The 26164-nt window shown below is 55.6% G+C and overlaps 2 protein-coding genes across 12 annotated transcripts; both read right to left on the bottom strand.

Annotated features, from left to right (window-relative positions):
* CPT1C (carnitine palmitoyltransferase 1C) lies at nt 1-23510 on the bottom strand. 10 transcript variants are annotated; one of them, XM_010369504.2, is made up of 20 exons: nt 23280-23510; nt 22720-22788; nt 22302-22456; nt 16988-17127; nt 14227-14398; nt 13816-13917; nt 13600-13737; nt 10120-10197; nt 9796-9903; nt 9612-9696; nt 8819-9014; nt 8510-8692; nt 7371-7476; nt 6177-6293; nt 4956-5120; nt 4584-4718; nt 3468-3620; nt 2289-2402; nt 2074-2166; nt 1-313 (listed from the first exon to the last, which is right to left on the bottom strand). In XM_010369504.2, the coding sequence occupies exons 3-20, from the start codon at nt 22440-22442 to the stop codon at nt 128-130; spliced, it is 2412 nt and encodes an 803-aa protein (XP_010367806.1). In that variant the 5' UTR covers nt 22443-22456; nt 22720-22788; nt 23280-23510; the 3' UTR covers nt 1-127. The 10 variants fall into 10 exon arrangements, with proteins under 10 accessions (XP_010367806.1, XP_010367807.1, XP_030798758.1 ...); XM_010369505.2 differs by lacking the exon at nt 22720-22788; XM_030942898.1 differs by lacking the exon at nt 22720-22788 and adding an exon at nt 22839-22948 and having other exon boundaries at nt 9612-9903; nt 23280-23507.
* A 531-nt stretch (nt 23511-24041) lies between these two features.
* On the bottom strand, nt 24042-26006 carry ADM5 (adrenomedullin 5 (putative)). 2 transcript variants are annotated; one of them, XM_010369499.2, is made up of 2 exons: nt 24709-26006; nt 24042-24514 (listed from the first exon to the last, which is right to left on the bottom strand). In XM_010369499.2, exons 1-2 carry the CDS (start codon nt 24821-24823, stop codon nt 24165-24167), a joined length of 465 nt encoding a protein of 154 aa, XP_010367801.2. In that variant the 5' UTR covers nt 24824-26006; the 3' UTR covers nt 24042-24164. The 2 variants fall into 2 exon arrangements, with proteins under 2 accessions (XP_010367801.2, XP_030798752.1); XM_030942892.1 differs by having other exon boundaries at nt 24048-24405.
* Nucleotides 26007-26164: the final 158 nt, after the last annotated feature.

Raw genomic sequence — 26164 nt, 5'->3', positions numbered from 1 at the left:
CCCAGCTCACACATCTTTATTAGCCTGGATATCAGGTGGCCAAACAGGCTGCCCCTGTCCTGTGTCAGCCAGCTGTGGCCATCTTCACCCTCATTCCCCGGAGAGGCCAGCTGCCTGCTGGAAGGAGTCAGAAGTCGGTGGATGTCATTGATGTCTTGGAGGCCCCAGTCTGGCGGGAGAGAAATCCACACCTGTGCCTGGAGTCCTCCTTCCCTGACCCTCTGAACCGGCGCTTAAAATGCTGTCCTGCCTGGAACAGGGAGGCCACATCCAACAGTGCGTCCTCAATGTGCTGCCCCAGCCTGTGGGAATCCTGGAAGGAGAACGGTGTCAGAGCCAGGGGAAGCTGGGGGACGGGATCCTGGAGGCTGAGAAACAAGAGGGCTGGGGGCCTGGACTCCTGGGTCTGAGGGAGGAGGGGCCGGGGGCCTGGACTCCTGGGTCTGAGGGAGGAGGGGCCGGGGGTCTGGACTCCTGGGTCTGAGGGAGGAGGGGCTGGGGAACCTGGACTCCTGGGTCTGAGGGAGGAGGGGCCGGGGGCCTGGACTCCTGGGTCTGAGGGAGGAGGGGCTGGGGAACCTGGACTCCTGGGTCTGAGGGAGGAGGGGCTGGGGAACCTGGACTCCTGGGTCTGAGGGAGGAGGGGCTGGGGGTCTGGACTCCTGGGTCTGAGGGAGGAGGGGCTAGGGAACCTGGACTCCTGGGTCTGAGGGAGGAGGGGCCGGGGGTCTGGACTCCTGGGTCTGAGGGAGGAGGTGCCGGGGAACATGGACTCCTGGGTCTGAGGGAGGAGGTGCCGGGGAACATGGACTCCTGGGTCTGAGGGAGGAGGGGCCGGGGGCCTGGACTCCTGGGTCTGAGGGAGGAGGGGCTGGGGAACCTGGACTCCTGGGTCTGAGGGAGGAGGGGCCGGGGGCCTGGACTCCTGGGTCTGAGGGAGGAGGGGCTGGGGAACCTGGACTCCTGGGTCTGAGGGAGGAGGGGCTGGGGAACCTGGACTCCTGGGTCTGAGGGAGGAGGGGCCGGGGGCCTGGACTCCTGGGTCTGAGGGAGGAGGGGCCGGGGAACCTGGACTCCTGGGTCTGAGGGAGGAGGGGCCGGGGAACCTGGACTCCTGGGTCTGAGGGAGGAGGGGCCGGGGAACCTGGACTCCTGGGTCTGAGGGAGGAGGGGCCGGGGAACCTGGACTCCTGGGTCTGAGGGAGGAGGGGCCGGGGAACCTGGACTCCTGGGTCTGAGGGAGGAGGGGCCGGGGGCCTGGACTCCTGGGTCTGAGGGAGGAGGGGCTGGGGAACCTGGACTCCTGGGTCTGAGGGAGGAGGGGCCGGGGGCCTGGACTCCTGGGTCTGAGGGAGGAGGGGCTGGGGAACCTGGACTCCTGGGTCTGAGGGAGGAGGGGCTGGGGAACCTGGACTCCTGGGTCTGAGGGAGGAGAGGCCGGGGGCCTGGACTCCTGGGTCTGAGGGAGGAGGGGCTGGGGAACCTGGACTCCTGGGTCTGAGGGAGGAGGGGCCGGGGGCCTGGACTCCTGGGTCTGAGGGAGGAGGGGCGGGGAACCTGGACTCCTGGGTCTGAGGGAGGAGGGGCTGGGGGAACCTGGACTCCTGGGTCTGAGGGAGGAGGGGCTGGGGGAACCTGGACTCCTGGGTCTGAGGGAGGAGGGGCTGGGGGAACCTGGACTCCTGGGTCTGAGGGAGGAGGGGCTGGGGGAACCTGGACTCCTGGGTCTGAGGGAGGAGGGGCTGGGGGAACCTGGACTCCTGGGTCTGAGGGAGGAGGGGCTGGGGGAACCTGGACTCCTGGGTCTGAGGGAGGAGGGGCTGGGGGAACCTGGACTCCTGGGTCTGAGGGAGGAGGGGCTGGGGGAACCTGGACTCCTGGGTCTGAGGGAGGAGGGGTTGGGGCCTGGACTCCTGGGTCTGAGGGAGGAAGTGCTGGGGACCTGGACTCCTGGGTCTGAGGGAGGAGGGGCTGTGGGCCTGGACTCCTGGGTCTGAGGGAGGAGGGGCTAGGGGCCTAAGCTCCTGGTTCCTGAGGAAAGAGGGAGTTGGTGGGTACACACGTTTGTCTCACCGTTTTTGTGCTTGATTTTTTGCTGGAGATGTGGAAGGTGATCATGTCATCCCCCATGAAGATATAAGAGACACCATAACCATGGTCATCAGCCTGGAGTCAGAAAGAGTGAAGGGAAGAAAATAGCTCCGGTCTCCTCCACCCCCACTACGCAGGAGTGCAGGCCCCCAGCCCCCTCTTTCCTCTAGGGGCCAGCGCGCGTCAGCTCCACTCACAGGCCCGAATCCACCGCCTGAGGAAACATAGTCCGGGTAATTGTGGACGTCAAACAGATGCATTTGCTGAACAGGGATCTGGCTGGTGGACAGCTGCCACTGCTCCGAGTGGACCTGAGGACAGGAGCCCATCACATGTGCAGGACAGAGATCTGCAGTTCCGGCCCTTGGCTCCACTTCACTCCCTGCATCCCTGGCTCTTTCTCATCCCTAAATCCCGGGCCTCCTTCTCCATGACCACGCCCTTCTCCTGGCCATGGCTTATCTGGCCACGCCCCTCATCTTCTCACCAACCACGTCCCTCTCCTCTTTTCCCTCGGACCACGCCCCTCCTCTGACCACGCCCTTTCCTCCTAGCCCCACCCCACCGACCCTCTCCTCTTTTGTCTGCCCAGGTTGACTCTCCGCCTTCTGCCTTTCTTCCTCCGCCTCCAGCGCTCTAACTGACTTCTCTGCTGATGTCCTTTCTCAACATCATTTTTTTTTGAGACGGAGTCTTGCTCTGTCGCCCGGGCTGGAGTGCAGTGGCCGGATCTCAGCTCACTGCAAGCTCCGCCTCCCGGGTTTACGCCATTCTCCTGCCTCAGCCTCCCGAGTAGCTGGGACTACAGGCGCCACCACCTCGCCCGGCTAGATTTTTGTATATTTTAGTATAGACGGGGTTTCACCGTGTTAGCCAGGATGGTCTCGATCTCCTGACCTCATGATCCGCCCGTCTCGGCCTCCCAAAGTGCTGGGATTACAGGCTTGAGCCACCGCGCCTGGCCACCCTTTTTTTTCTTCGAGACAGAGTCTCGCTCTGTCGCCCAGGCTGGAGTTCAGTGATGCGATCTCAGCTCACTGCAACCTCTGCCTCCCGACCTCCGCCTCCCGGGTTCAAAGGATTCTCCTGCCTCAGCCCTCCCAAGTAACTGGGATTATAGGCGTCTGTCACCATGCCCAGCTAATTTTTGTATTTTTGGTAGAGACGAGATTTCACCATGTTGGCCAGGCTGGCCTCGAACTCTTGACCTCAAGTGATCCGCCTACCTCGGCTTCCCAAAGTGCTGGGATTACAGGCGTGAGCCACCGCGCCCGGCCTTGATGAGTCCTTTTTCAACATCACCCTCCTTTCCTGAAGCCGCTCCCTTCTTCCATGGTCTCCCATTTCCCTCTCTAACCCTTTCCCTGTGCCCCAACCTGGGTCAGGAAGGGCGACTGCAGGTGGAGGAATCGGGACACGACGTAAAGCGCAAAGAGGTGGCGGTCGACTCCCTGCCCGCTCATGGCTGCCTTCAGCAGAGCCTGGTGCTTGTCCACTGCCACGCGAAACAGGGTGAGGCACTGTGGGTCCTGGGGTCCCCAGGGAGGTCACAGGTCATGGAAAGACAGGAAGTCGACTTAGTGCTGGGCCTGCGGCGCACCTGGCCTCAACCGAGCTTGCCGCATCCCTGCAAGGTGGGAATATCAACCCCATTTTACAGATGGGGAACTGAGGCTTAAAGAGGGGAAATCATGTGCCCAGGTTCACATAGCCAGGGACAGCCAGGTGGGTTTCTAGGTGTATCTGGCCCCAGAGCCCAAACTCCTCCCATGGAACCACAGTACCTTGTAGGTGCGGCGGTAGGTGTGGGGCAAGGGAGCAGAGGTGAGGGGCGGGTGGGATCTGGGCAGAGGGGGTGCAGGGAATGGTGCAAAGGAAGGTCATAAGGTCACATAGAGGTTAAATGGGCAGAGTTACATTGTAAAAATGGAGTTCCGGCCAGGCGCATCGGCTCACGCTTGTAATCCCAGCACTTTGGGAAGCTGAGGCAGAGAGATCACCCGAGGTCAGGAGTTCGAGACCAGCCTGGCCAACATGGTGAAACCCCGTCTCTATTAAAAATACACACACACAAAAAAAATTAGCTTGGCATGGTGGCGGGCACCTGTAATTCCAGCTACTTGGGAGGCTGAGGCACGAGAATCGCTTGAACCAGAGAGGCAGAGGTTGCAGTGAGCCGAGACTGTGCCACTGCACTCCAGCCTGGGTGACACAGCAAGACTCCATCTCAAAAAAAAAAAAAAAAAAAGAAATGGGGTTCCTTCTTGGGTGCTTCTCCAGTGCCCTATGAGACCACCATGAAAGCAGATATCACACTATGCTGGGCTGGCTCCCCCATCGGTGAGCTCTTTGAAGTCAGAGGCCAGGTCTGATTCATCCCTTATCCCTCGTGCCCCTCATGGAGGCTGGCTTCAGTAGGTCCCATCGATGTTTGCAAGTGGACGAGTGAGTACCCGGAAATGACTGAAGCCTCAAGCGAGGCCTGCACCCACCGTCTTCTCTGTGTCCTCCATGGCCCTCACAAAGTTGCAGGCCTCCCTCGTGCAAGACCGCACCGTCTCCGTCCGGCCTTCCAGGAATAAGCGAGTCATGGCCGACTCATAAGTCAGGCAGAATTGACCCCTGTCCTGGGGGACAAGGAGGAAAAGAGGAGTCTGTCAGCAGGGCTCAGGAAATCTTACAGACTTGACCCATCTCTGTCCAGACCTCCAGCCTCCTCCAGCCAGCCCAAGAATGGTTGGGAGAGAGAATTCAAGATGGCCGACCCACAATGGCTACGACCACAGGGAACTGTGGAGGGGCAGGTCTTGGGGGCTCAGGTGGACTGAGACCCTGAGGGGGCTGTGGTGGGGAACCCAGCTGACCCGGAAGTGGGCCAGTTGCAAGGCGATCTGGATGAAGCTGTCTGAAGAGAGGTGGCAGCGTCGGATGAAGCTCTTGCCAAATAGGGAGAATGGAAAGACATGGCAGTCGACATTTTCAGACAAGATCTTGGCTCCCCTCAGGGCTAGAGAGATGGAGGAGTGGATCTGCCAGAGGAGGAGGGAAGAGGAGTAGTTGGGGTTACAGATAGGGGTAGGGTGAAAGCCAGGAATGAGGCTGGAAGCGAAGGTGGACGTGGAGTTAGGGTTGCGGCAGAATACGGAAATGGGGACAAAGAACAGAAGATAATTGAAGGATGAGACTAAAGATGGGGATGGGGCTGGGCATGGTGGCGCACGCCTGTAATCCCAGCACTTTGGGAGGATGAGGCAGGTGGATCACCTGAGGTCAGGAGTTTGAGACCAGCCTGACCAACATGGCGAAACCTCATGTCTATTAAAAATACAAAAAATTAGCCGGGCGTGGTGGCAGGCACCTGTAATCCCAGCTCCTTGGGAGGCTGAGGCAAGAGAATCACTTGAACCCAGGAGGTGGAGCTTGCAGTGAGCCGAGATCGCGCCATTGCACTCCAGCCTGGGTGACAGAGCCGGACTCCGTCTCAAAAAAAAACAAAAAAGATAGGGATAGGCATGGCAGTGCAGACTGGAACAGGATTGGGGTTGGGCCACAGTTGAAGCTGGGGTTGGGAATGGAGGAGGGACTGAGAGTGGTTTGGGAATGGAACGGGGAAGGGGTTGGATATGGAAAGTGAATTGGAGTTGGGTATGGGTTGTGATTGGAGGTGGGGTCGTGACTGAGTACAGGATGGGGTTGGGGTTGGGTATGGGGTGGAGTTAGGATGAACACGGGAGTGAATTCAGGTGTGGTGGTGGTGTTGGGATGGGATTGGGCATGGAGTAGGGGTTGGTGCTGGGGTTGGACAGTGGTGAGTTTTGAGTCTGAAGCGAGTAGAGATGGGGCTGGGGTTGAAGATGGGATTGGCAATGGGAGGAGGGTTGGAGTTGGGGCTGGGGATGAGGTTCGTGTTGGGGTTTGAGGTTGTAGATGCATTTGGCCTGATTTGGAGATGGGGGAAGTGTGAGTTTCCGGTTGGGGGTCGAAATGGGGTTGATTTTCAGGTTGAGATTGGGGGTGGGGATGAGTTTGGAGTCAAGGCTAGGAATCCTGAGACTTGGAGGAGAGGCCCAGAAACCCAGCCTCACCTGGTCTGGAAGGTCCCATTGCAGCCGCTGGGGCTGGGGTAGTGTGGGGTCCGGGTGCCCCTTGCAGTGGCCGTCTGTTGAGTAGCCCAGCTGAAAGCATTCTGTAGCCAGAGTGAACTGTGGATAAACAGAGGCTGTCAGAGTCCCTTCCTCCCTGTGGACTGAGGCCATCTAACCAGGACCTCTTTTCATATGGCTCTTTTTGGGGTAGGGGGAAGTCTCTGAGAAACAGAAACCTCTGATGTTCACAGATGGGGTCTCAGGTTCATGTTCCTCAAGAACAGGACTAATACCAATACTCAACCAGCATTTACTGTCCCTGTATTTCTTTTCTTTTCTTTTTGACAGGGTCTTGCTCTGTCATCTGGGCTGGTGTGCAGTGGTGAAATTATAACTCACCACAGCCTCAAACTCCTGGGCTCAAGCTATCCTCTGGAGTAGCTGGGACCACAGGCATGTACCACCATGCCTGGCTAGTTTTTTTTTTTTTTTTTTTAATGTTTTTTGTAGACAGGGTCTCATTATGTTGCCCAGGCTGGTCTCAAACTCCTAGGCTTAAGTGATCCTTCTGCCTTGACCTCCCAAAGTGCTGGGATTACAGGCATGAGCCTGTAATCATCAATCAGCCCAGAGTCATCTTCTTGCTCTGTAACTCCTCGCTGTGGGACTGTGGGAAAATCACTTCCTTCTTTGAGCCCCAGTTACCAATTCATCAAAGGAAGGTCCTCACCCCAGACCCTTTCTTTGCTGGGTGACATTGGGCCAGCCTCTGCCTCTCCCTGAGCCTCAGTTTTTCTTTCTTTTCTTTTCTTTTTTTTTTTTTTTTTTTGAGATGTAGTCTTGCTTTGTTGCTCAGGCTGGAGTGCAGTGGCACAATCTCAGCTCACTGCAACTTCCACCTCCCAGGTTCATGCGATTCTCATGCCTCAGCATCCCGAGTAGCTGGGACTACAGGCACACACCACCATGCCTGGCTACCAGTAGTGACGGGGTTTCACTATGTTGGCCAGGCTGGTCTCGAACTCCTGACCTCATGATCTGTCTGCCTCGGCCTCCCAAATTGCTGGGATTACAGGCGTGAGCCACCGTGCCTGGCCAAGCCTCAGTTATTCTTCTGACCCTAAGGCCCTGGAGAGGATGGTCTTTGGAGATGGGGCGGGGGTCCCCAGAACAAGGGAGGGCTGGCCGCCCTACCTCCCACATGTGTCCTGAGATGGGGCAGTCGGCCCAGGAGTGCTCCACGCTGAGGCCCAGCTTCCCGTTAGAGAAGACGATTAGGGTGAAGGATTTGTCAAACCAGCTGTCGGGGAGAGTTCAGAGGGGTCACCAAGAGCGAGGGGCAGAGGGACCTCGGAGTGCTTTCTGTGGGGCTTGAGGGGGTTTTCTAGATGGGAAGATGTGGGAATCCATTGGGGTGCTGGTGTGGGGATTTCTAGGACCACTGGGGGTCCTCAGTAGTGGCCCTGGAGGTATCTAAGATATGTCTGCGATTTAGAGTTTCGGGATTTTGTTTGTTTGTTTGATGGAGTTTCACTCTTGTCGCCCCAGCTGGAGTGCAGTGGCGCGATCTCGGCTCACTGCAACCTCTACCTCCCAAGTAGCTGAGGGTTCAAGCGATTTTCCCACCTCAGCCTCCCAAATAGCTGGGATCACAAGCACGCACCACCATGCCCAGCTAATTTTTGCATTTTTAGTAGAGATGAGGTTTCACCGTACTGGCCAGGCTGGTCTTGAACCCCTGACCTCAAGTGATCTGCCCCTCTCGTCCTCCCAAAGTGCTGGGATTACAGACATGAGCCACCACGCCCAGTCTAGAGTTTGGAGATTTTTAGAGAACTCACTGAGGAAGGTTCAAGGCTTTTGGGGGTGCTGGGAAGTCAGCGGGACCCCCCTGGGGCCTAGGAATTCAGTGATGCCTGCCAGGCCCGAGAATCTCTAGGTCTGGAAGTCTGGGTCTGGGGCCATGGGTTTGGGGTGCCTGCATTAAGGCCTGAGGATTGAATGGTTCAAGTTCTGAGGCTGAGGTTGCCAAGTCTGGGGTCAGGGCCTAGGGGTCCTGGGTTTGGTGGTCCTCAGATCTGGGGTCTCTGGGTCTGAGGGTCCAGCTCAGGGGTTTGGAGTCTCGGATTTGGGGTCACTGGGACTAGGTTATAGGTCTTGGTCCCAGGTCTCCAGGTCCCAAAGCATTGGGTCTGGGGTCCTCAGCTCTAGGCAGCCGCTGGTCTACAGACTCTGCAGGTGTGGGCTCCAGGGTCTAGCTGTCTACTGTTGGGGGTCCTAGGTCTGGATTCTGGGGTGCCACGTCTGGGGGCCCCATCCCAAGACTGACTCACCGGTCATGGCCCCGACCAGCCAGCAGGGCATGGGCATAGGCATCCAACGACGCTGCTGGGTCCTCCCTGGTGAGCCCCGCAGGCTCAGCATCCAGTGACACAAAGAAAGCGGCCCCTTCCACTGCCTCCAGGGCCTCTGCTGCCTGGGTCTTCAGGGACGTTCGCACCTGGGCCCATGTGCCCCTGGAGGGCCCGGGATATGCCTGAGTCCATCCTGCCCAGCCGCCACCTGGTCCCACCCTGCCCTTCCACGGCCTCAGGACACTGGCGGCCTCTGAGAGCCCCTGACCCCTGACCCCCGACCATTACCTGGGAGCAGCGGTCAGAGCAGCCAGATGTTCCTCGTGGGGGCAGGCCGGTGAGGGATCATCCAGGATTCGCTGAAACTGCTGCTCCAGGGCCCTCGGGGAAAGCAGGCTGTTTCGGGAGTGGGTCCCCACGCGGAAGAATCGGCCCCGGTGGAAGACAGCCACATGCTGGCTGTCATGGAGGTGGCGGATGTAGTCTGGGGGTGGCGTTGGCAGAAGCGTGGGGACAGGCCAGACACATAAAAATAGCGACCACTTATTATATACTGCTTAGGTGTCATCAGTTGTTCAAAGCACCCTAGTAATCATCAGCACCCTAGGACTTCTGTGTTTTGGAGACAGGATCTCGCTGTCGCCCAGGCTGGAGTGCAGTGGTGAGATCTCAGCTCACTACAGCCTCAACCTCCTGGACTCAGGCAATCCTCCCACTTCAGGCTCCTGAGTAGCTGGGACCACAGGCGCATAGCACCATGCCTGGCTAATTTTTGAATTTTTCATATAGACCAGATCTCACTACGTTGCCCTAGGCTGGTCTTGAACTCCTGGCCTAAGCAATCGTCCACCTCGGCCCCACAAAGAACTGAGATTACAGGCATAAGTCACCGCGCCCAGCTCCTAGGTACAATTATTATCCCACTTTAGTGGAAGCTGAGGCTCAGAGAGGGTAATAACGTGCAGAAGGTCACACAGCAAAGATGCAATGGGTCCCAGCTCAGGCAGGCGGACTCCAGAAAACATGCTCTTAGCCACTAAATTGTTCTGCCTCCATCAGTGGGGACAGGAGAGGGTCTCACCTTTTTGGACCCCTGGAATCCGCGTGGTGTTGAAGATCTTCTCATACTGGGCAGAGCATAAGGGACGCATTCCCATTAGCAAAGTCTGCAGGAAGCCGTGGGCTGTGAGCTGCCTTCCAGGACCCATGTGGCCCAAAGGCCACAGGACCACACCTCCATCCCCAGCCCACTGGGGCCCTCTTACCGGGGTTATCTCTTGGCGGTTCAGGCGGTGGCGGTACAGGAGGAGGGCGTGGACGGCATTCCCAGCGCGAGCTGCCTGCAGAGGCGTGGGTGTGACATACAGGAAGTCCTGGGGACCAGGAGAGGGGACGGCAAAACACCCGGGTCAGGTTTGCCCCTGATGGAGCCACCGACCCAAATACAGGTCCTGACCTCAAAACAGGGCAGAACGATGAATCCCAGATGGTGCGTCCAGATCCAGGTCACTGAGCATGAATGTCACATTCCACCCAGGTACCCCCACCCTAGACCTGGGGCCTATGAACCTCACCCCTCCCCTTCTCACCATCATGTAATAGTTGCTGTTCACCATCAGCGGATTTCGGGAGCGCAGGTACACAAATTCCTCCCACCAGTCACTGACCTGGGAGTGGGGTGGGGAGACACACCGTGAGGGGCCAGGGCCTTGCTGCGGGAGGGACAGTAGGACAGGGAAGGCCCCAGATGTTCCTGTGTCAGGCAAGGAGGATACAGCCAAAGAAGCCAGCCATCGTAGTCAGTAAATAGCAATCGCCTAGAAATCCATCCATGGAGGATCAGTTAGCTAAACCCTGTTACACTCCGACAGTGCAATATTACATAGCTGTTGGAAAGAACAAGGTACAGCTGGGCGCGGTGGCGCCTGCCTGTAATCCCAGCACTTTGGGAGGCTAAAGCGGGTGGATACCTGAGGTCAGGAGTTCAAGACCAGCCTGGCCAACATGATGAAACCCCATCTCTACTAAAAATACAAAAATCAGCCAGGCGTGGTGGCGCACGCCTGTAATCCCAGCTACTCGGGAGCCTGAGGCAGGAGAATCGCTTGAATCCTGGAGGCATTGGTTGCAGTGAGCCGAGATTGTACCATTGCATTCCAGCCTGGGCCACAAGAGTGAAACCCTGTCCCCCCCCCAAAAAAAAAGAAAAGAAAAGGAAAACGGAACATAAATGTAACATTTATAAAACAATAAATATGTGAAATAATATATATATGTGTAAATACATGAAAATGTTGGCCTTGCCAATACCATAATAAAATCAAACAATGAAAAACACAAAAGAGCCCGGGCGCGGTGGCTCAAGCCTGTAATCCCAGCACTTTGGGAGGCCGAGACGGGCGGATCACGAGGTCAGGAGATCGAGACCATCCTGGCTAACACGGTGAAACCCCGTCTCTACTAAAAAATACAAAAAACTAGCCGGGCGAGGTGGCGGCGCCTGTAGTCCCAGCTACTCGGGAGGCTGAGGCAGGAGAATGGCGTAAACCCGGAAAAAAAAAAGGAAAACACAAAAGAAAGCACTGCGTCACAGTTTAGCTGGTCTTGTAGGGTTTGTTTTTGTTGTTGTACATAAAATAATGGTGTGTGTATCACTGGCAGTTGGCTTGGAGGTACAATATACAGGCCAGGAGCAGTGGTTCATGCCTGTTATCCCAGCATTTTGGGAGGCTGAGGTGGGAGGATAGCTTGAGCCTAGGAGTTTGAGACCAGCCTGGGCAACATGGCAAGACCTCATGTCTACGAAAAAGTTTAAAAATTAGCAGGGCTGGGGTGCACGTGCCTTCCCGGATCCCAGTTACTAGGGAAGCTGAGGTGGGAGGATGGCTTGAGCCTGGGAGGTCAAGGCTGCAGTGAGCTGTGATCACGCCACTGTACTCCAGTCTGGGTGACAGAGTGAGACCCCTTTCAAGAAAGAAAAAGGAAAGAAAGAAAAGAAAGAGAAAGAAAGAAAAAGAAAGAAAGACAGAGAGAGAGAGAGAGGGAGGGAGGGAAGGAAGGAAAAGAGAGAGAGAAAGGAGGGAGGGCGGGAGGAAGGAGAGAGAGAGAAAGAAAGATAGAGAAAGAAAAAGAAAGAAAGAGGCCGGGCGCAGTGGCTCATGCCTGTAATCCCGGAGGGAGGAAGGAGAGAGAGAGAAAGAAAGAGAAAGAAAGAGAGAAAGCAAGAGAAAGAAAGAAAGAGGCCAGGCGCGGTGGCTCACGCCTGTAATCCCAGCACTTTGGGAGGCTGAGGCAGGCGGATCACAAGGTCAGGAGACCGAGACCATCCTGGCTAACACGGTGAAACCCTGACTCTACTAAATACAAAAAAAAAAAAAAAAAATAGCCAGCTATGGGAGGCTGAGGCAGGAGAATGGCATGAACCTGGCAGGTGGAGCTTGCAGTGAGCCGAGATCGCGCCAGTGCACTCCAGCCTGAAGGGAAGGAAGGAAGGAGACAGAAAAAAAGAAAGGAAGGAAGGAGAGAGAGAAGGAAGGAAGGAAGGAAATAAGGAAAGAAGATAGGAAAGGTGGGAGGGAGGGAAGGAAGGGAAGAAAAAAACGTGCGTGTGTGTGTAAGTAGAATCTTGTCCAAAAGTGTGAAGAAAAACAAAAATTTAACCAGAAAAGCAAGGCCCGCCGTTCCCTTCTACTTCTCGACATTTCGTCCCCTTCATTGGGTTTGACCAACTGAGCCTCCCATATCGGTGCCCCTTGGGGCTCTGTCGCAGACCCTCTTCCCTTCCCCTCTCACTCTAAGCACAAGTTTTCTCATCCGAGCCCCGTGTCTCAATGACCTACAATGGTAGATCTCACGGTAGCTTCCTCTGCAGCCTCCCACCCTCCAGTCTTTCCCCCACACCAGAGCTGACCCACCCCCTTCCTTGCTCCAAACCCTCCCATGGCTCCCTAGTACCCCCAGGAAAGAGTCCAGGATCCTCAGCCTGGATTTCAGGCCTCTCCCACCACTCCTCACCATTCAACTCCTTTGGGGTTTTTTTGGTTTTTTTTTTTTTTAGTTTGGTTTTTGTTTTTGTTTGTTTGTTTGTTTGTTTGAGACATAGTCTCGCTCTGTGGCCCAGGCTGGAGTGCAGTGGCACAATCTCAGTTCAGTGCAACCTCCCCTGGGTTCAAGCAATCCTCCCGCCTCAGCCTCCCGAGTAGCTGGGATTATAGGCGCATGTGCCACCATGCCCGGCTAATTTTTGTATTTTTAGTAGAGACGGGGTTTCACCATGTTGGCCAGGTTGGTCTCGAACTCTTTTTTTTTTTTTTTTGAGACGGAGTCTCGCTCTGCCGCCCAGGCTGGAGTGCAGTGGCCAGATCTCAGCTCACTGCAAGCTCCGCCTCCTGGGTTTACGCCATTCTCCTGCCTCAGCCTCCCGAGTAGCTGGGACTACAGGCGCCCGCCACGTCGCCCAGCTAGTTGTTTTTTTTTTTTTTTTTTTTGTATTTTTTAGTAGAGACGGGGTTTCACCTGTGTTAGCCAGGATGGTCTCGATCTCCTGACCTCGTGATCCGCCCGTCTCGGCCTCTCAAAGTGCTGGGATTACAGGCTTGAGCCACCGCTCTTGACCTCATGTGATCTGCCTGCCTCAGCCTCCCAAAGTGCTGGCATTACAGGCGTGAGACAGTGCGCCAGGCCTAAGTCCTGGAATTCTGGTTCAATCTTTGGAAGATCAAGGGTGGAGCTCAGAATATTGGAGCATCTATACCCTTAACCTCAACATTAAACATAGAGAGAGAGCATATATATGTTATGAGCATATATATATAAATACATATATATGCTTATATGTATATTTAAATGTTGAGGTTAGGCTACAGATGCATGTGAGCGGGGCTCAGTGTATTGGCCCTTGGGGGCCGGGGCCCAGGATGCAGGCCCGGGGCCAGGCTCCAATCGCGGCAGGGGATGTGTGGGTTGTGGGCGTGTCGTGGGGCGGGGCGTGTAGAACTCGTAAGTGTAGCAGGGCGAGCTCACAAACTTAGCCTTTCAGGTGGGGCCTTGGTGGCAGTGGCGGGACTCACATAATTGGACGCCCACCAGGACTTGAGCCTCAGGTACCACTGCAGCAGTGACGCCTGCAGCCTCAGGAATTCCTGCGCCAGGACCGCGGTCCAGTCAAAGTCCTCGTCGGAGAGGACGGGCCGGACCGACTCCAGGTACTAAAGGGGAGAAGACGGCAGGTCATGCCCGCGGCCCGCCCCGGCCACCCCGGCCCATCTGCACGCTCCCAGGCCCACCTTGCGCACGGTGTCCTGCACAGAGGGCACGGGCTGGCGCGGCAGGGAGCGCTGGTAACTGAACAGCATCGGGTGGCGGCCGGAGAAGATGCGGACCAGGGCCTGGGGAGGAGGAGTTACCGGGTCATTAACCCCTCACCGGGACCAGGGAGTTGAGGGGGGCAGGGGTCGACAGTGGGACAGAAACACAAAGACAAGGACACAGAGACTTAAGAGCATCAGAGACCCCGAGAGAGAAAAGGACAGAGACCGGGGGGGGGGGGGGGGGGGGGAATAGAGACCCAGAGGGGGGGGATAGAGACCCAGAGAGGGGGGGATAGAGACCCAGAGGGGGGGGATAGAGACCCAGAGAGAGGGGGACAGAGAAGTGGGTCCCAGGAGAGCTGGAATAGGGGTGTGCCCCTCCCATACCAGCCAGGTCTTGGTGGGGGAGGACATGGCTCCGTGGGGCTCAAGAAGCCAGCCGTGGTAGGACAGAAGCAGCCTCAGGGCCACGTGCAGTGTGAAGATCAGGGCTCCCCACAAACAGGAGGCAAACAGGGCAGCTGCCAGGACCCCCCGGAGCCCGTGGTGCTGTCCGCCCCTGCAGGGAGAGAAACAGAGGCTGGGCCTAGGTCTCCTGGCCTCAGAATCTCCCTCCCTTCCAGCCCCCTCCAGCCCCTGCACTGATCTTTTGGCTGTTAGACAGAGAAACCCATTTTTGTCATTTTAGTAGGTGTGAGCTCTGTCACCCCCTCCAGCCCGCTCCCACTGTGGCAGCACCAAGCTTCCAAAGTCACTTTCCATGGAAATTGGTAGGTGCTTAATAAATGACAGCCATTATTTCTTTTTTTTTTTTTGAGACGGAGTCTCGCTCTGTCGCCCAGGCTGGAGTGCGGTGGCACGATCTTGGCTCACTGCAACCTCTGTCTCCTGGGTTCAAGCAATTCTCCTACCTCAGCCTCCCAAGTAGCTGGGATTACAGGTGCCCGCCACCAGGCCCGGCTAATTTTTTGCATTTTTAGTAGAGACAGGGTTTCACCACGTTGGCCAGGCTGGTCTCGAACTCCTGACCTTAGGTGATCCGTCCACCTCGGCCTCCCAAAGTGCTGGGATTACAGATGTCAGCCACCGCGCCTGGCTATAATCAGCGTTTTAACAACCCATCCAGGTGATACCAATGCCAGCTTAAATTTAGGAAAAGCTGGTCTAAAGCTACATTAAATCAGCACATTTGTTTGCAAAGTTTGCAAATGTCACCTGGAGGACTTGGGTCAAATGACTTTCCCTCTATAGACTGGGTAAATCTAGCGTTCTGGGAATTTTTTTTGGGGGGGGGTATAGAGATGGGAGTCTCACTATGTTGCCCAGGCTGGTCTCAAACTCCTGAGCTCAAGCCTCCTGCCTCAGCCTTCCGAAGTGCTGGGATTACAAGTGTGAGCCACTGTGCCCGGCATCCCTCTTGGAAATGTCTACATCTGGTCCTGGGTCTGTTCTTTGAAGCCATCTGCACAAAATGTGGACCTTCTTCCCCAGGAGGACTCATCAAAGAACTAGACCTGACATTTCACCTGCACCCGGTTTTCAAACCCTTCCTGAAGATGACAATAACACAATAAAAATAATGCAACCACTCCCAAGAGGAACTCCTGGCACTCTACTGACTATGTGACAGGCATGATTTTTTTTTTTTAATTGAGAAAGAGTCTCACTCTGTTGCCCAGGCTGGAGTGCAGTGGCATGATCTCAGCTCACTGCAACCTCTGCCTCCCGGGTTCAAGCAATTCTCCTGCCTCAGCCTCCCGAGTAGCTGGGATTACAGGCGTCCGCCACCACGCTTGGCTCATTTTTGTATTTTTAGTAGAGACAGGGTTTCACTGTATTGGCCAGACTGGTCTCGAACTCCAACCTCAAGTGATCCACCCACGTCAGCCTCCCAAAGTGCTGGGATTACAAGTGTGAGTCACCATACCCGGACAACAGGCAGGATTTTGATTAATTCTTCTAAGCACTCTACGAAGCAATTATTCATACCCTCATTTTACAGATGAAGGCCTTGAAAATCAAGAATGGTGAGGTCTCTTGACTAAGACTACATGACTAGACATGGGCAAAGCTCTTACTTTTTTTTTTTTTTTTTTTGAGATAGAGTCTTGCTGTGTCACCCAGGCTGAAGGCACAGTGGCACAATTTTGACTCACCGCAACCTCTGCCTCCCAGGTTCAAGTGATTATCCTGCCTCAGCCTCCCAAGTAGCTGGGACTACAGGCATACACCACCACACCTGGCTAATTTTTGTATTTTTAGTAGAGACGGGGTTTCACCATGTTGTCCAGGCTGGTCTCGAACTCCTGACCTCAGGTGATCTGCCCACCTTAGCCTCCCAAAGTGCTGGGATTACAGGTGTGAACCACAACGTTCGACCATTTTTTTTTTCTTTTTTTCTTGAGACAGTGTCACTCCGTTGCCCAGGCTGCAATGCAGTGGCATGATCTCAGCTCACTGCAGCCTTGACCTCCTGGGCTCAGGTGATCCTCCCACCTCAGCCTGCTGGGTAGCTGGGACCACAGGTGAGTGACACCACACTTGGCTAATTTTTTGTATTTTTAGTAGAGACGGGGTTTCACCATGTTGCTTAGGTTGGTCTCAAACTCCTGGGCTCAAGTAATCCTCCTGCTTTGGCCTCCCTAAGGGATTACAGGCATGAGCCACTGTGCCCAGCAAAGCTCGCACTATTTTTTTTTTTGAGATGGAGTTTCGCTCTTGTCGCCCAAGCTGGACTACAATGGCCCGATCTCAGCTCACCAAAACCTCCACTTCCCGGGTTCAAGTGATTCTCCTGCCTCAGCCTCCCTAGTAGCTGGGATTTCAGGTGGCTGCCACCATGCCCAGCTACTTTTTATATTTTTAGTAGAGATGGGGTTTCACCATGTTGGCCAGGCTGGTCTTGAACTCCTGACCTCAAGTGATACACCCACTACGGCCTCCCAATGCCCAATGTGCCAGGATTACAGGGGTTAGCCACTGCGCCCGGCCTCACCTCCTTTTTCTTCATGCTATACCTTTATTAATCTGACCCAAAGTAAGTCTCAGAGGTAACTTTTCTTTAGCAGGTACACCACAATGACAGAAGAACTTACTGGGTGGAGGGAGAGTGATTGGGGGTTACTGGGCTGGAGTGGGGGAACCTCACCAGTCGGGCAGCAACTCTTTGATCTTCTCCATCAGTCCTAAGGAAGGATCCAGCTGGAGGAACCAGGCAAGCTGGATGGCACTGAAGAGGAAAAGCCAACTGAGGGGGCTGGCAGGAAACACACCGGTGAGAAAGTCATTCTGTGGGGAGGAAAGGGCATCCATTCAATCATCTGCCCTCTCCTCTGTTCTGTGCCATCCTCAAACATTATTGAGCACCCAGTGTGTGTTGAGCCCTGAGCTGGATGCTCAAGATCTAGTAGGGAACAGAGAGATCCAGGTCTTGCCCTTAGGAAGGTCAGTCCAGAAGGAAGTAAGTATTAATTGCCATAGGGCAAGAAACAGGAGGAGCCCTGTGTTGGCAAGTTACAGTTCGAGGGCATCAGGGAGGGTTCCCTGGAGAAGGATATTCTGAGGCAAGACTTCAAAGGGGAGGCTGTCAAAGGCAGTACAGGCCAGGTGTGGTGGCTCACTCCTGTAAACTCAGCACTTTGGGAGGTCAAGGAGGAGAATCCCTTGAGCACAATAGTTCAAGACCAGCAGTGGCTCACGCCTGTAATCCTAACACTTTGGGAGCCTGAAGTGAGTGGATCACTTGAGGCCAGGAGTTCAAGACTGGCCGGGACAACATGGTGAAATCCGTCTCTAATAAAAATACAAAAATTAGCTGGGCATGGTGGCGGGTGCCTGTAATCCCAGCTACTTAGGAGACTGAGGCATGAGAATCGCTTGAGCCTGGGAGGCAGAGGTTGCAGTGATCCAAGATTACATTACTGCACTCCAGCCTGGATGACAGGACAAGCCTCTGTCTCAAAAAAAAAAAAAAAAAAAAAAAAAATAGCCAGGCACGGCGGCACACACCTTAGTCCCAGCTACTTGGAAGGCTGAAGCAGGAGGATCCCTTGAGCCCAGGAATTCAGGGATGAAGTGAGCTGCGATGGTGACACTCCAGCCTGGGTAACAAAGTAAGTAAGACCCTGTCTCAAAAAAAAAAAAAAAAAAAAGTCGGGCGCGGTGGCTCACGCCTGTAATCCCAGCATTTCGGGAGGCTGAGACAGGCAGATCATGAGGTCAGGAGATCGAGACCATCCTGGCTAACACGGTGAAACCCCGTCTCTACTAAAAATACAAAAAAAAATTAGCCGGGCGTAGTGGTGGGCGCCTGTAGTCCCAGCTACTCAGGAGGCTGAGGCAGTAGAATGGCGTGAACCCAGGAGGGTTTGCAGTGAGCCGAGATCGCACCACTGCACTCCAGCGTGGGCAAATGAGCGAGAGTCTGTCTCCAAAAATAAAAAAAAAGCAAAATGATCACTGTTCAGAGCAGGGTCTGGAGCTCAGTAAGGCCTTCTAGAAGTACCAGATCATGGAATCAGTGAGGAATGAACAACAGCACTGGGTTACCAACTAAACTCCTTTGGAAGCCTGAGAGAGAGAACTAACATTTAATGAGCACTTACTACATTCCAGGTGCCATTTACAAGGATTAACAATTTAAATTCTCCCCAAACTGTGTTAATTAAGTACTAACATGACCTCATTTTACAAATGACAACACTGGGGTTTGGCCAGGCGCAGTATCCCATGCCTGTAATCCCAGTACTTTGGGAGGCCGAGGCGGGTGGATCATCTGAGGTCAGGTGTTTGAGACCAGCCTGGCCAACGTGGCAAAACCCAATCTCTACTACAAATACAAAAATTGCCAGGCACAGTGGTGGGCACCTATAATCCCAGCTACTCAAGAGGCCGAGGCAGAAAAATCGCTTGAATCCGGGAGGTGGAGATTGCAGTGAGCCAAGATCCTGCCATTGCACTCCAGCCTGGGCGACAAAGCGAGACTCCGTTTCAAAAAAAAAAAAAAAGGCCAGGTGCGATGGCTCATGCCTGTAATCCCAGTGCTTTGGGAGGCTGAGGCGGGCAGATCACGAGGTCAAGAGATAGAGTAGAGGCCATCCTGGACAACATGGTGAAACATCGTCTCTACTAAAAATACAAAATTAGCTTTACGTGGTGGCACACACTTGTAGTCCTACCTACTTGGGAGGCTGAGGCAGGACAATTGCTTGAACCCGGGAGGCAGAGATTGCAGTGAGCAGAGATCAGCAGTGGCTCATGCCTATAATCCCAGCACTCTGAGAGGCCAAGGCGGGTGGATCACCTGACATCAGGAGTTCGAGACCAGCCTCGCCAACATGGTGAAACCCTGTCGCTACTAAAAATAGCAAAAATTAGCGGGGCGTGGTGGTGGGTGCCTGTAATCTCAGCTACATGGGAGGCTGAGGCAGGAGAATCACTTGAACCCGGGAGGTGGAAATTGCAGTGAGCCAAGATTATGCCATTGCACTCCAGCCTGGGCAACAAGAACAAAATCTGTCTCAAAAAAAAAAAAAAAAAGCATTTTTCTCCATGCAATTTTACCACACACAAGTATGTGTGTGCATGTATATATTTGTAGGTCTATAAATATATGTATCTGTGTATGTATGTATTTAAACAAAGGAAAAGGATGGCCACGTTTGTTTGTTTTTTTTTTTTTTTTTTTTTTTTTTTTTTTTTTTTTTTTTTTTTTTTTTTGAGGCGGAGTCTTGCTCTGTCGCCCGGACTGGAGTGCAGTGGCCGGATCTCAGCTCACTGCAAGCTCCGCCTCCCGGGTTTGCGCCATTCTCCCGCCTCAGCCTCCCGAGTAGCTGGGACTACAGGCGCCCGCCACCTCGCCCGGCTAGTTTTTTTTGTATTTTTAGTAGAGACGGGGTTTCACTGTGTTAGCCAGGATGGTCTCGATCTCCTGACCTCGTGATCCGCCCGTCTCGGCCTCCCAAAGTGCTGGGATTACAGGCTTGAGCCACCGCGCCCGGCCTGTTTGTTGTTTTTTTTTTTGAGACGGAGTCTCGCTCTATCACCCAGGCTGGAGTGCAGTGGCGCGATCTCGGCTCACTGCAAGCTCTGCCTCCTGGGTTCACGCCATTCTCCTGCCTCAGCCTCCCAAGTAGCTGGGACTACAGGCACCTGCCACGATGCCCAGCTAATTTTTTGTATTTTTAGTAGAGGCGGGGTTTCACCGTGTTAGCCAGGATGGTCTCGCCCTCCTGACCTCATGATCTGTCTGCCTCAGCCTCCCAAAGTGTTGGGATTACAGGCGTGAGCCACTATGCCCTGCCTGTCTTTATTTTTTCAATAGAGATGGCATCTCCCTAGGTTGCCCAGGCTGGTCTCCAGCTCCTGGGTTCAAGCGATCCTCCTGCCTCAGCCTCCCAAAGTGCTGGGATTAAAGCTGTGAGCCCCCGGAGCCAGGAGTGATTCCATCTGTTGATCTCTGCTGTGTTCTCCATGCTAAAGAGAGCCAGGCCCTTACCGGATGCCCCATAAATATATGGTGAATGAAGAACAATATGAGAAGCTAACACTCAGACCTCGCCATGGGCCAGGACATAAAAGAATTAATTTAGGCCGGGCACGGTGGCTCACGCCTGTAATCCCAGCACTTTGGGAGGCCGAGACAGGTGGATCACAAGGTCAGGAGATCAAGACCATCCTGGCTAACACTGTGAAACCCCATCTCTACTAAAAATAGAAAAAGTTAGCCGGGCGTGGTGGCACCTGTAATCCCAGCTACACGGGAGGCTGAGGCAGGAGAATGGCGTGAACCCGGGGGGCGGAGCTTGCAGTGAGTGGAGATCGCGCCACTGCACTCCAGCCTGGGCGACAGAGTGAGACTCTGTCTCAAAATAAAAAAAAAGAATTAATTTAGTCTTCAAGGCTATACTGTGAGCGAGGTGCTGTCAACATCAATGTTTTCCACGAAGGGAAACTGCAACTCCAAGAGAGGTGCTTGCCCAAGATGACACAGCTACTAAGCCATGGAGTCAGGATTCAGACTCAGTCCTGACCCCACAGGTGTTCAAGACCCCAATTCACACACAGAGGATGTGACAAGGGGGAGGCCCTGTATGGAGACAGTGCAAGAGTTCTAGAACCAGGAACTCTGGGACAGACATGGGTGCTGGTTATACATTGGGCATGGGCATTGTAGAAAGGGACGAAGGGCAGGAGTTTGGGCCAGGCGCAGTGGCTCATGCCTATAATCCCAGCACTTTGGGAGGCAGATCACTGAGGTCAGGAGTTCAAGACCAGCCTGGCCAACATGGTGAAACCCTGTCTCTACTAAAAACACAAAAATTAGCCAGCATCATGGTGCACACCTGTCGTCCCAGCTACTCAGGAGGCTGAGGCAGGAAAATCGCTTGAACCCAGGAGGTGGAGGCTTCAGTGAGCCGAGATCGTGCCACTGCACTCCAGCCTGGGAGACAGAGCAAGACTCTGTCTCAAAAAAAAAAAAAAAAGCTGGAGATGATCCCAGCACTTTGGGAGGCTGAGGTGGGCGGATCACCTGAGGTCAAGAGTTCAAGACAAGCCTGGCCAACAAGGTGAAACCCCTTCTCTACTAAAAGTACAAAAATGAGCTGGGCATGGTGATGGGCACCTGCAATCCCATCTACCTGGGGGTGCCGAGGCAGGAGAATCACTCGAACCCAAGAGGCAGAGGTTGCAGTGAGCTGGGAGAGATTGTGCCACCGCACTCCAGCCTGGGTGACACAGCGAGACTTTGTTTCAGAAAAAAACAGGCTGGGCACAGTGGCTCACGCCTGTCATCCCAGCACTTTGGAGGCCGAGGCAGGTGGATCACCTGAGGTCAGGAGTTCAAGACCAGCCTGGCCAACACTTTGGGAGGCCAAGGTGGGTGGATCACAAGGTCGCGACTTCAAGACCTGCCTGGCCAACATGGTGAAACCCCATCTCTACTAAAAATACAAAAATTAGCAAGGCGTGGTGGTGGGTGCCTGTAATCCCAGCTACTCGTGAGGCTGAGGCAGGGAACTGCTTGAACCCAGGAGGCAGAGGTTGCAGTGAGCCAAGATTGTGCCACTGCACTCCAGCCTGGGTGACAGAACGAGACTCTGTCTCAAAAACAACAACAACAACAACAAAAGAAGCTCGCGATGAAAGGGAGAAATGAGAATTTCACCATAAGGTAAGGATATGGAGTTCTAGAAACTGAAAGTGGGTAGTTTTTGGGGGCCCAGTTCCCCTCTTGTGTGAAAGAAGTGAACAGAAGTTCACAGCAGGTGAGGCTGTGGATCCCGGAAGTGAGCCACGGAGAAATAACTAAAGGGGTCCCGGGAGCAGACATCGAAATTCCCGGGAAAAGTGGTGATAGACTCCCAGAAACGGACCAACTGAAATGCCGGAAGTGAGCCTCAGACATCCAGGAAGCAGAAACCTGGATCCCCGGAAGGAAACCAACCAGCAGCACGCCTCACCCAGAAACGTGAGAGATGCCTTTTCCAGGAGCGCAGGCCAGAGAGGTAGATCTCCTGCAGCACAGGGGCACTGAGTTCCACTTCAGCCCCGTCCGAGGTCAGCGAGGGTCGGAAGCCCACGGCCTGGTGCGCTTCAGCCATGTCACGCTGGAGCCCTGGGAGTCGGGCAGAGTCACTCTTCAGGCCCCCAGCCCCTCCTCCATCAGACTCAGGAGTCCAGGCTCCCAGCCCCTCCTCCTTCATACCCAGATACCCAGTAGTCCAGGCTCCAGTCCCTCCTCCCTCAGATCCAGGAGTCCAGGCCCCCAGCCCCTCCTCCCTCAGACCCAGAAGCCCAGGCCCCAGCCCCTCCTCCCTCAGACAGCCTCCAGCTGCCTCTTTGCGCCGACCCAGGACTAGCTCATCCTTCTCTAAGCACCTGAGGGGTCTTGAGGGTCCTGGTTTATAGACCCGGAGGTTTTGAAGGAAGGACGTCAATTCGGGGCCTCTGGGAACGCATAGAGAGGCCAGAGGGATAGCTCGCGTCAACCCCTTTACCTGCTCTGCCAAGAACATGGTGCGGGGGCAGTGCCCTCCCCCCAATACAGGACTCTGAAGATTCGGGGGTGGGTGGAGGAGGGAAACTGGTCCAGGCTGAGTTGCGGGGTCTTGAGAAAAACATTAGTTTTAGACCCACATGAAACAAACACCTATTAGATATTGACGCTGTCCACCCCATTTCCGCTTCTCATGCCGAGGCAAGGGGGGTGGTGTCTATAAATTCATCCGCTCTGAGGTGGCCCAGCGTCTCCTCCCCCTGCCCGGGCTGGAGAGGATGGGGAAGGAAGCACCCACTGCGCATGCCTCGCAGCCTGGGATGCTGAGACTGTGAGCGGAGGCGAGCATGGAGGACAAGTGATGCAGAGGCTTGCACGCCCAACCCTAGACACAGGACTCCAGCCCCCGCAGGAGCCCGAGCCCCTGGGATCCAATACTTACCACGTTGAATCAGGGGTCCGCTGATCGGATCCTGGGGTCCAAACCCGAGTCCACCCCCGCCCCCGGATTTTGAGCGCCGGCCCCAAATCTCCCGCTTGCGTACGTCCAATCCCAGTGCAAGGAGTCCACCACCGGGTCGACGGGCCTTTGGAGTCCTGCCCACTCCCAGATCACCGTCACCCAGAAACCCCGATTCCTGTCTCTAGTGTCCCTAGCCGGGTATTCAGGTCCGGGTTTTATCCCCGCCAGCTTCCAATCCCCGCGTTCTATCCCCGCCCCCTTAGAGCCACGGCGTCCAATCCCCTCCATCCGTTCGATCCCCAGTCCTCTGTCTCCTTTTACCCGGCCAGATTCTCCACCATTTGGCGGCTCGCATTCTGTGCAGCTGTTCGGAACTCGGGTTTCTGGGCTCGTCACTCGGCGCATTGTCTCTTAGTCTCCTGTCTCTTCGAGGAACAAGGCTCAGCTGGGAGGCCACAGCCCACCCCTAGGTGCATTGTAGTCAGGCGCGTAGGGTGCCGGAGCAAATCTCAGCCCTTTCACGCCAGGGAGGGAGGAGGGATGTTTGGCGGTAAGGAGGGCCCACCAAAACCACCCACGGAAGGTGCATGGATTGAGTTGGCAGGAAGGAGGCGCTACAGCGGGTTGGATTCAAGGTAGACAGTGGGACTTCCGTGAGGGAGAAGCAGCATGGATAATGGAGAAGGGTGTATTAGAGACCCAGCCCCGACTGAGAGGTCGAAATAGGTACAGAGAAGCAGAGACTGAAACACGGAACTCTCGTTTATTCGGCTTTGGGCGTCAGTGTGTTCTTCGTCCAAGCCTGGTCCCTTGTGCTCCTGGGTCCAATCTAGTCAGCCCGGGGAGGGACTGGGGAAGACGGTTTCAGGGGCTGGAGTTAGGGGAGAAGAAACGTGCGGTAGAAGGTCCGATATACGGATAGGCAAACTGAAGCCGAGGAGGGGACGAGCCGTGCCCGAGGTCACCCAGCGAGCTGGGCACTGCGCTGGCCCCCTCGCTGCAGGCCGGAGTCCTGGGAACCGAGCCGGGCTTCCGCCTCGCGCCACCGGCGGCGCCCATAGCTGTAGGGGTCCTGGGGCTCGCGGCTGGCCTTCCCTGAGGGCTCCTTGGTGAAGGCAGAGCGAAACCATTATATGATCGCCAGGCGGTGGGTCCGGCATACGCCCAGGTAACAGACGTGCCCGCGGTGCTGGGGGACCTGGTGCCGGCCTCGCCTGGAGAGGTAGCGTGGGAGAAAACCGGGTTCAAACCGAATTGAGATGGGGCGTGATGGAGGTGGTCACCCAAGCACTCCAAGACCAGCGGGGAGCACTTACAGATCACCTGGCCCGTTCCGCGGCCGGGAGGGGGCGCGCGCCCTTTACGGTCTCCCTCCTGCCCCGTCCCTGCTGCCACCGAGGTTTCTCACCTGGCTGCAGTATCCGCGTCCCCCGGGGGGAGAAGGCGAGGAGCAACAGCAGGATGAGGATGTGGGCAGGGAGGGTCAGGATCCGTGGCCCGTAGTTGCAGCCATACGACCCCATTCCGGCGCCGGGCTGATCGCCTCTGGGTGCGGCTCTGGAGCCAGGAGCCTGGGCCAGTTCCCACTTCCCAGGCGGGGAACACTGAGGCCAAAAGTCTGTGGGAAAAGGCCGCACCACACCAGAGGGGCAGGATTCGAACCCGGGTCCCAGCTTCACGCACCGCGGCTCCGGAGCCCTCACTGGGTGTGCAGGTCACACCAGCTGTCTATCCCCCTAGGAGGTCTGTGGAGACTCATCCACCTTAAAGCATGGGGAAATGGGGCGGGGCCGATGACACCCACAGGTAGAGCTAAGCAGCGGGATTCCACGAAAAGGGGTGGAGGCAGGGAAGCGCTGGCTCTGGTTGTAGATGTGACCTCACCCTCACCCCGTCATCATCTTCAGGAAGCTGTTTAGAGACCCTGGAACCTCGGGGGGCCAGGCAATGCAGGATGAGTGCGCATGTGGCCCCCTGGAGGGTGTGGAGCGAGGGAGACCACAAACACACTTAAGAAGCGCCCCTCCGTTAGAAAACAAGGCCGAGGTGTCAGGCACCTGCCAGTGAGGGCTCCAGATGCACTGAAGCAGGTGTAGCCAGGGCTGTGTCAATGTGGAGGGTGTCCTGGGTTAACCAGGTCTAGTGCACAGTGTTGTGGGGACCCAGGACCCCATGGCCAGGCTCTGAGGGTGGAAGGGTGGGTGCAGACTCCATGCCTGCAGCAGAGGCAGAGGGGCCTCGTCTTCGCCTCTGTAAGATGGGTAGGCCCTGCCACCTTCAAGCTGCAACTCCCACTGACCTCCATGGAGGGCAAGTCCCCAGCCCTAAGCCCCAAGCCATGCTAAGGGAGGAAGCAAGGCCACACCCCCACAAGAAATTCTATCCTCCCCAACATATACCCCCAAACCACTCAGTGTCCCCAGCTGCAGAGGGCTGGGCACAGTTGGGCCTTGGAGGGACCCAAACAGGAAAAAACAGCCAGAGAGGTACAATGTGAGTGTTGGGGGAAGGTAGGGAGACTGTTCTGGGAAACTTGAGGGCTGGCTGTGCTGGAACGCCAACCCCATCCCCACCAGGCAGGAGGACACAGGGGCACCGCAGAGGGGAGGGACGCAGACCCACGAGGGGATGAAGAGTTGGACAAAGACCCTGAGAGAGAGCTGTGGAGGGGAGGGAGCCTGAGAGAGAGCCGTGGAGGGGAGAGACCCTGAGAGCTGGAGGGGAGGGAGCCTGAGAGAGAGCCGTGGAGGGGAGGGAGCCTGAGAGACAGCCGTGGAGGGGAGAGACCCTGAGAGAGAGCTGGAGGGGAGGGAGCCTGAGAGAGAGCCGTGGAGGGGAGGGAGCCTGAGAGAGAACCGTTGAGG

Source organism: Rhinopithecus roxellana, chromosome 12 (assembly GCF_007565055.1).
Source record: "Rhinopithecus roxellana isolate Shanxi Qingling chromosome 12, ASM756505v1, whole genome shotgun sequence".
NCBI classification, from domain to species: Eukaryota; Metazoa; Chordata; class Mammalia; order Primates; family Cercopithecidae; genus Rhinopithecus; species Rhinopithecus roxellana.
This window is presented reverse-complemented; position numbering and strand designations above follow the sequence as displayed.